This window comes from Sylvia atricapilla, chromosome 3 (genome assembly GCF_009819655.1).
Source record: "Sylvia atricapilla isolate bSylAtr1 chromosome 3, bSylAtr1.pri, whole genome shotgun sequence".
Taxonomy (NCBI): Eukaryota; Metazoa; Chordata; class Aves; order Passeriformes; family Sylviidae; genus Sylvia; species Sylvia atricapilla.
The window spans coordinates 54,365,973-54,375,426 of NC_089142.1; the positions used below are offsets into that span (position 1 = coordinate 54,365,973).

The following is a 9,454-nucleotide window of genomic DNA, read 5'->3' on the forward strand; positions in this document are numbered from 1 at the left end:
ACTTTTGAGCACAAATATAAGGTTTCCCAGTTATTCCCTAAAGCCTGGGATCTGCAGTCTACTTAGTGCTTGATGGTGTTTAGTATTTTTTAGTTCCTCCTAAACATAAGGGCAGGTACCCTTTAGACTGAAAAAGACATTACTCACAGCAGTGTTAACTTCAGCAAGGCTGGGATGTGTGAGCTGTGAGATGTGCCAAAGCTGCCCATTTCCCAGAGCAGCTCCCACTTCAGCTTCCCCTGCAGTACCTTTTCTATGGAAATCATCATGTTCAGTAGGAGCATGAAGTTACAGGCAAAATTAATCTGCTTCCAAAAAAGATTAGGAGATGCAGCCTCAACCTTCTTCTAGAAGGAGCCCAGATTTTTTGACAGTTTGAGGAGCTCCATCACATAAGGGAAGGCTTTCACTTTCACCTCATGCAAGGGCAGCAGCTGTGGGTTACAGAGAAAGGAAGAAAAAAATGCACCTTAGGGAATCTGACTGATGAATTTGCCAGCTAAATCAGGCCATTTAAAAGAAAGAGGGTTTATTCATATTCAGCCCAGTAAGATATGTTATACTGTATCCAAAGAATTTTATGAGTTTTTGAAATTTTTGTTGTGCTGCTATTATGACTTTGCTAGACCTTAATAAGGCAATACAATTAGTGTCTTCTGCAAATCATTTGTAAGACTTGCTCATTTCTGGTGTGGAAGAGAAAAGACGTAGTAGTTTATTTCTTTTTTTCCTGCAAACTTCTGTGGAAGACTCACAGCACTGTGTCAATAAATTCAGCTCAGATGACCTGAAGGGCTCCAAAATCATGAGTCCAGCTGTCTTGACTTTCAAAACATTGAGACAACAAGCACAGACAATAGCTATTATTATGAGTCTTCAAGGTCTTTGAGGTTAACATCTTTAAGCGTGCTGCTGCAATGACAGAGACATGAAATGCTGACTTAAAACAAAAAAAGTGGCAGAAAAGTGTGCATCCACATAAATTAAAAACCCAAATTTAAAGCATCGTCCCCAAGCCCTGAACAAACCAAACCAAACCTCACAGATAAGACATGTTTCGTGAAGATGCAATAACAATTGAAGTGAAATTATCAGAAATCATAAAAATGAAAATTTTTTTCTGGTCTGTTATACCAAAGGTAAAATCAAACAAAACATCTGACATCTGTACTTCTGAACAAAATAGACAGGCAGTACTTCTCTCCTACTATTGACCACTGTCAAAGACGGTTTGTCAAAGATGGTTTTTCTAAGTCTGTTTTTCATGTCCCTATGAGCTAACTGAAAAAAGATAATCACATATGTCAGAAATAATTCTGATGAGATCAAGAATAAGGTCTTTGCTTAGAAACTAAGAAACTCTTAAGCTACACATTAAAAAGCACAGTCCTGCTGAGTTTGCACTGTAGGATTATAGCTACATTTGTGTGTTTATGTATGTATAGAAAAGTAGTATTTGCCCTCTTGTGTAAATGGAGCAAAATCATTTGAAGTAATTGACTAGGTGACAATTTTTCAGGCTAGCTGCTCTTTCTCATTTCCTTTTAAAATTTTCTTTTTTTTTAAAGCTCAAGCATAAGTGTGTTTCTGATAAAACACATCAAACAGACCAACAATACTGATGTATACTTTATAGAGGAGGCAAAGGAAGGAGCTCTCTAAAGATCACTAGCAGAAAAACATATCATATTTAGAGACACTTCAGATGCAGCTACCCAGCAGTCAGGGCAGTTGCTGTAGCCTGACTAAAATAGATGTGGGACTGGCCTAGTAAAAGACATTTCCTCCACTGAGCAAATGAATGGCCCACGCAGGCCATCATGGCCATCCTGGAGATGGATGCCGAATTTGTAAAGGTAAATGTAGATCTTCCAGTTCATTGTCCTTGCTATCAGCTTAAATTTGTGCAGGAACCAGCACCAATATTCTGTCAACACTTAGCAGGCTCAGGTTTAGCTGAGCACTAACCATATCTTCCAAACTCACATCAAATAGGGAAGTTCAAACCTGTTGAGACTGGCTAGAAGATCTGTTTTCCTGCTTGTGCTCTGAGCAAATTAATCCAAGGCATTCAGACAGTAAATCTGTTACAGAGCACTCAAGAGCTACAGAACATGTTTTTATAGAAAAAATAAATGTACAAATAAGCATGTACCAGGACATCACTCTTGAGGGAAAACAGCTGGACCATCATAGTGGAAACAGTGGAAAAGGGATGCATTAGGGATGTCATTTTGCTAAGCAAATATGTTGAGGGAAGGCAGACAGAACATATAAACCAACCAATAAAAGGCTGGTTTTCCACAGCAGTATCAGGTATTTACAAATAATAAAAGCCTCTGTCTTAGCAACAAGATAAACCCCAGGCTGTGAGGGGCCATAAAACCACTAGTACTTCAGTACAGAAAAGCAGGAATATGGGAAATGTATTTATTGAATTGTCCTCTGTGTCTTATTGTCTTCACAGACAGGCGCTGCTTCAAGATTAATCTTCTTGGAAGATTAACAAAAAGATTGGCTGTTTTTCCTTCTATAATTGCTAGCAAAGCATTGTTCCATTGGAATAGCCTCCAGACCTCATCTGGTTTTACACATGCCCAATCTCAAGACAAGAAAAAAAAAGTATACAATTGGGTCATCCACTTGTTCTTTATTTTTATGTTTAAACAATCTTCTCTGACATTTTGGTAATATTTAGTAATATAGAAGACTGTATTTAACACGGTTGTTAGGTCTACCTACACAGGAAACACAAAGAAACTTGGAGCTAATTCAACAGCATTAATAATCCACAAAAGCATCCACTAACTCACTTCCAGCAGAATCATACAGTTATTGAAGCTGTGGCATGAATCTTCTAGGAAAACAAAACCAAAGCCAAAAAACAAACCACAAAACCCCAACACCACACACAAATCAAACAAACAAACAAACACAAAAACAAACAGAAAAACCCAAAACCAAACCAAAAAATCAACCCACAAATTTTAAGTTTTTCTTTTTCAGATTGTATGAAATGAATGAGAAGACAGAGGCTATAAGTATAATCCTGGCCAAATACCAATAATTTAAACTGTACATTGTGTAATAGTTATTCTGATTCACACAACCCCTTTAAAACTCTTTATAAAGCCCAAGGCAAATTAATTAAAAATAAGCATCCATTAGAAGCACAGGCTAAATATTGCAGGACCATATCAGTGATTTATTCCAAGGGTTTAACTGGTTTGGGTTTGCTCCTTTGATAACAATGCTCACAGGATCTTTGGACTTTTGGGGATATTCTTTTAAAAAGAGAAGTACCAGAACTTTTAAAAGCATTTAATCATATCTATGGAGCAGAATGGCAGGGGGAGAAGCTGTAGCAGGTGGAAATAAAGGGGGATAATGATAAGCAGTCAAAGCTTTGCAAACAAGAAAAATAATTGCCTTGCAAGAGGAACAGGACTCTCTTTCAACACTGACTGCCCATGTCAAAGAGGAAAATCACGGGTAGGAGATTAAAAAATAAAAGAGAAAAAAAGAAAAAAACCATCACACTGTCTTGCCTGAAGTTTCTGGGTAGCCTTATTTTGATAACCAAGGAAAATTAGTGTGCAAATGAAATCAGCATGCCTACCTTCCCAAGTGCTATATTTAAAATGCCTCAAGCACACAATTCATTGAACAGCCATATTCTACTCTGTAATGACTAATTTGTTCAGATTGCTGTTGAAAACACATCTGTAAAATACGATTTTTAAAAATCAGATAAATAAAGACAAACTTGTATCTTGCCCTCTGCATGAGGTGACACAAAACAGTGAGCAAGGACTGAGGATGGAATCATACCATCAGGCTATTTCATTCAGTCAAATCCTCATAAATTTCTGTTCTTGTTTTTTTTTTCTAAATATACCTGGAAACACCTGAACCTGCCCTCCAGTAATTAAAATCACTTTTTGTAAAGTATAAATGAAGCAAGAAATATTTATGTAATTTTCAAAAGGTAAGGAAAATTCAATGAATATATTATAAACTCACTTTTGCTTTAGCACTCTATGATCAATTATTCCTTTTTCTTTTTCAGCTGAACACAGATATTTCTTCTGCTCCACAGGATTAGAAGAATTTAATATCTGACTGTCAGTAGCCCTGAAAGAAAAAAGAACAAAACTCACTCTCAGGTCTTGTGCAGCTTATAGAAAAGAGGAATTTTAGGGTTCTAAGATATCAGTGGCAGAAACAGAAAAGGAGAAAAATTAACATACTGAATATGTCATGATTTTATATGCTCATGCCTCTTAATCAATCTCTAAGGTCAATTATCAAATTTTGACAAATTAAAAGGAAAAATGTAGAAAGTTCTGTCTGTTTATATTGTAATTGCTACACAGTTACAATCTCAAGGAAATCAGCCTTCCCAGAGCTGCAGGATAACTTTCATCTTCATAACCTGGCATCTTCTAATTTCTGGGAAAAACTAACCATTGTAGCATGCAGGGAGTGGGCTGAAAGAGCTAATTACACAGCATTTCAATACATTTCTATTTTACTAGAGTTTTGAAAAGTTGTTTTTTTTCTGGAGGTTAAGTCAAAAGCTTCAAGTCAGCTTTGCATTGCTCCAGGCACTCCGGAAGATCTCCAAATGCTTCCTGGTCTTACTAGATATTCCTGTTCCTAGATATTCACTTTGCTATGAGCCAGTCCAAACACTACTTTCCATTTAACCTTCGGGTCCACCTCTCTCCCTCTTCATATTCCTGTTGTTTCTTGGTTTGATAGACGTTTTGGTGGAAGCAGTTTTACCCTGTACTGGGGCAAAGGCAGAGCTAAGATAGGGAATGCTGCTATGCTGCCAAGAATTCATGGCAGTCATAAAATGCCTTTTTCCCCTAAACCTCATCTCTTCAGAACATCTGAACTCTAAAGATGCTCCAGAAACAGTTCCAGTCTCAGTTGCACTCAACACACAAAAGGTTTTTATTGGAAATGACATTAAAATTTGCCATATTTATAAGAGGAGTTCTCCCTTTCCATGAAACAATATATTCCAGCTATGCAGTTAAATAAAAGAGACAAAGAACTTACTTATTATATTCTCTGTGTGGCTCTTAGAAACAATTGACTGTTAAAGTGGAAAGCATCTTAATATTTACCTGGCAATGTCTATGTGTGAGCTCCTTGTACACACATGAGCACAATTTCTACTTCTGCTGAACCAGACACAATGACAGACACGAGATGCTATTTTGGCATCCTAATCCAAACTGCTGGAGATGTAAGCCACATTTGGTGTCCTTTCACAAATCCATTACTTCCACACACAGTGTTCACCTAGTGCACTCTAAATTCCATGTCCAGCCAAGGACTTTGTTTCTCTTTCTGTCAGGGAGAAGAGGTCAGCACAATTCACGCACAGTCAGAGGATGCGCCAAGGACACCAGGATAAAGAGGTGGCAGCCAAGGTTGCATCAAAAAGCACTGGGGCTGGCATTTATACAACAAATAGAACAGGGAAATACTGCTGAGTGCTCTTGGAAGCTCCACAGTGACTTCAGCTGACCCAGAAAGAGACTAGTCCTGACAGGGTGAACAAGTTCTGGAAACTGGCCTGACTGAGAAATAATTCTACAAAACAGAAAAGATGTTTGGTTTTCACCTGGGCTCAAGCACTGCATACTAGAGGCTAGGAGTTTGCAAACTCAGCTTTCACCACTGTTCCCTGGCACCACAGGGGGATCACACACCCAGCTGTGGATGCTACTAACTGCAAACCTTATCATGATTTCTCTACTCACTGCAATTCAGCCTAACATCACTGAGCAATGGAGGAAATGTGCATTCACATTTATTGTGAAATATCAGAACTATGAATTTTACATTTGTTCAAAACAGTGTCTTGTACACTTTGGTCATGAGTGTTCTTTTGAACTAGATCAAAAGAAATCATTTACAGGATTTTGTTCAAGGTGTACTGAACAGACAAGAACAATTTTGAGCTACATCACTAAGAAAAGCACTGCAGTGTTAAGGAAAGAGAGTCATATCTATCTGCATGTAAGGATACAACTTCAAAACAAAATACTCTTTTCACTATAGATGCTTTCCATAATTTTATAGCCCAAAATTCACAGATTATATTGACTTTTTACTCATCCTAAAACACATAACTGAATGCATCTTAAACTTGCTTGGATTTTATTCTGTTATTCTTGCTGACACAAAAAATATTTCAGGAACAGCAGCTTATTTACTCAACTTCCTTGTAAATAGAAGGATACCAGCATGTTATTTTCCAGGAAGGAGACAGGGAAAGATTTTAATGCAAATTATATTCATTAATATTTGATATTTTAAGTATTTAAGGTTTTTTTGGAGGCTGCAGAACTTCACAGCAAAACTTGCACTCATGATGCTGGAACTGCATGCTCTTTGTGGGACAGCATGGCTTGACGTGCAAGAGCTAAGAGCACATGGGAAACAGTCAAATCTGAAATGCAGACTATCCAAACACCTCTGACAAAGTCAGGGGTGAAAGCTAAATATGCAAAGCAACATTCTACCTGTCCTAAGCATAAGGACATGTTTTCTTCTGAACTCCCTGCTGAAATCATGGTATATCCACCACATTTTGGATGAAGTACAGAACCTATACACAGTAGTCTTCTGCACAGCAGATAGCTCTACCCCTAAAGAAGAAGGTCCCTATAAATCACATAGGCAGGCGCTTGGTGCAGAGAACTGAGACTGGCTGTGATTGTGTACTTCAGGCCCGTGATAATTCTTATATGCGGTGACTTGGTCTTCTTCCTGCAATCCCCTTTTCTCCAATGTTGCAGGAGCATTTACCCAAGGATTTCCACAAACACTTCCACAAGGACGAGAGGATATCTACCTGGGCAGTTTTGTTCTGCTCATGAGCTCAAGTTGTTTGGAAGTGATTCAGTTATCCCTGTTTATCACGGTTTTGTTTGGGCTGTTAATCACCTCAGAGTGCACAACCTGGATTCCTTTTGGATGAAGGCAAATTCTCTGCAGTTCTAATCCTTTAGGATTAATCCTACTATGACTAATGCAGCCTTAGTGCTAGAGCTCTTTCCTTTGAAAAAAATGCATTTTGCATCCATGGCTAGCCATTCTCTACAGCCAGGACTCTTGGGTTTAAAAAGGATCACTTAGAGATCAGGATTTCTTTTCTCAGCTAAGATATTCAGAAAAACACAACCTTGCAAGACTGACAGTAAATCAGAATGGAGGGAAAGGATGGGAGAATCAACAAACTCCTCACACAAATACCCCCAACAAAAACACCCCATAAACTCTGCCCCCTCGTCCCTCCCCTAAGAAACTCCAAACAAACAAAGAAAACCTGCTCAACCAAAAGCCAGAACACAATCATTAAAGACAATCTCCCTGGAATCTGTTTTCTAAAAATCTCTCTAATTTCACAATTAATTTCAATAATCCTACTGTGGGATTATTAATGCTTACATCTGGACTGAATACGGAGTTTCCTTTGATAAACTGACTTTCAATACACCTGTGACACAAATACTATCTCTGGCTACATCATTATTTTACTCCAAGACTTGCAAGCATTTGAAAGTAAGTTCTTCAAAAGCTTAATATTGTAAATAGAGAAAATCTTAGGTATAATGAAAGTTTGACAGTCCTTCATCCAAATGAAAACTATGTTCTAGAACTTGATATGAAGGAAATTTAAATTAATTAATGGGGCGCTTCAGGAATGTTGCTGCCCTTTTTAAAACCTCAAGATAAGAATCTAATTTTACATTTCACACTCGTTACAGATACTCGAAATAGAAAAAAACCAGGTACAGCTGGACAGCTAGTAAATGCCAGTTTTAAAATGCCATGAAAAGAACACAGCTATGCTCAGACTAATATTTGCTGTGCCATGAACAAACTCACCCACTGACTACTTCTGTAAATTTTTGAGAAGCTGTTTCACAACAGTATGAAAGGGATTCTAGCCCACTCTTCTGTTGCTGGTATTTTTTAATCAGGTCCATCAGCACGGCCTGGTGCCCAATCTTCCTCACCAGCTGCTGCACCATACGATCATTAAGAGCCAGAAGAGCTGCTCCATTTACTTCTTCTTCTGCAGATTGAAGGGGATAAAAGAATTACTGTAAAATAGCTTCATAGTTACAGTTACATTCTATATGCCTAAAAACATGATGATGGAAGATGGGTCAAAGGGAAGGAGGCTTTCTACTGCTGGCAGTCATCTTCAGCTGCCACCATCCTTTCCCAAGCAGTGCCAGGAGTCTTAATCACTGGCCAAATATCTTCCCCTGACAAAAGGCCAAGTGCAAAACACACAGAAGCAGTGAGGTGACTGTTTTAATGCTTTAAATTAGGCCTTGCTTGAACCACAGGAGACTGTTACTTGCTGATGAAGGAAATCAAGTTTTTTAACAGAGTATACAAGAAATAGGTTGTTCACATAACAGATTCTTGTGCACTCTTCTGTAGAGTGTTTATATACTCAAACATAAAATATTTACACACTAGATTTGCATTATTTCAGAAGATTCATACAACATAAAATAGGCCCTGTCAAGACTTTTAAACGGCCAGCTCTGATTTGAGATGTCTCTATTTATATACAGGCTTAATCTCGTCCACCAGGATTTCTCAGACTTTGTAACAAATCTGTACATTTATGTTGATTTATCAGATCTATGTCAGTTCTCAACCTAATAAATTTCTACAAAAGTCTGAAGTTAGCATATACACACATGCCCTAAACCAAAACAAGGTAGGCAGTGCCAATTAAATGCATAGCCTGAAATACTAAACACCACCACCCCCCACACCCCCCCAAAAACAACAAAAATGCTTACCACGGAACTTAGGAACTAGTTCTCCTAAATTTCTCTGTTTCAACCAGTTGCAGACTTGCTCAACCGACCAACTTTCCATCTTCAGTTGTTGCAACGCTAAATTTCCCTCTGAAATGAAGAGAGGGGATTATTTTTGTGCTGAAATCTAAGACATACACCAACATTTCATAGCAAAAAAATGCACTTAGCAAATGATTTATCTACATGCTCTGAATGAAAATAGTGCAAAATAATCCAGCTAATGCCTGTTTTAAGTGTCAGTTTCCTTGGATCCCTTTCCTCACCTCCTCTCCCGTCCCTGGTTTCCCTCTGCTCTGAGGCAGCCTCATTCCTTATAAAACACGACCTGCTCCAGTGCCATTAACACCCAGGTTTCCACACAGAGAAGAAAAAAAGGTGTGAAATTCACCACCACAATCAGACTCATCAGGAAATGGCTGACATTTTACAGAAGGAAAAAAAAAAAAAAAACCCACAAAAAAACAAACCACCCCGCCATCAGATAAGTCTGTCACATCCATGCTTACAGTCAACCAAGCACCTTAACCCTCTCTGCACCACCTCGCAGGGCATGTACCCAGAAAATACTTAACCCTGAATTG

General features: G+C 38.3%; 1 protein-coding gene across 1 annotated transcript in view; it reads right to left on the reverse strand.

Moving 5' to 3' along the window:
* Positions 1-8,956, reverse strand: part of SAMD3 (sterile alpha motif domain containing 3) — a 35,960-nt gene extending 27,004 nt beyond the window's left edge. The window contains exons 1-3 of the mRNA XM_066315376.1: positions 8,853-8,956; positions 7,915-8,104; positions 4,024-4,134 (exon numbers count right to left, since the gene is read on the reverse strand). Coding sequence (XP_066171473.1) covers positions 4,024-4,134; positions 7,915-8,104; positions 8,853-8,931 — 380 coding nt within the window. The 5' untranslated portion in view covers positions 8,932-8,956. The remainder of the gene's footprint in view (positions 1-4,023; positions 4,135-7,914; positions 8,105-8,852) is intronic.
* Positions 8,957-9,454: the final 498 nt, after the last annotated feature.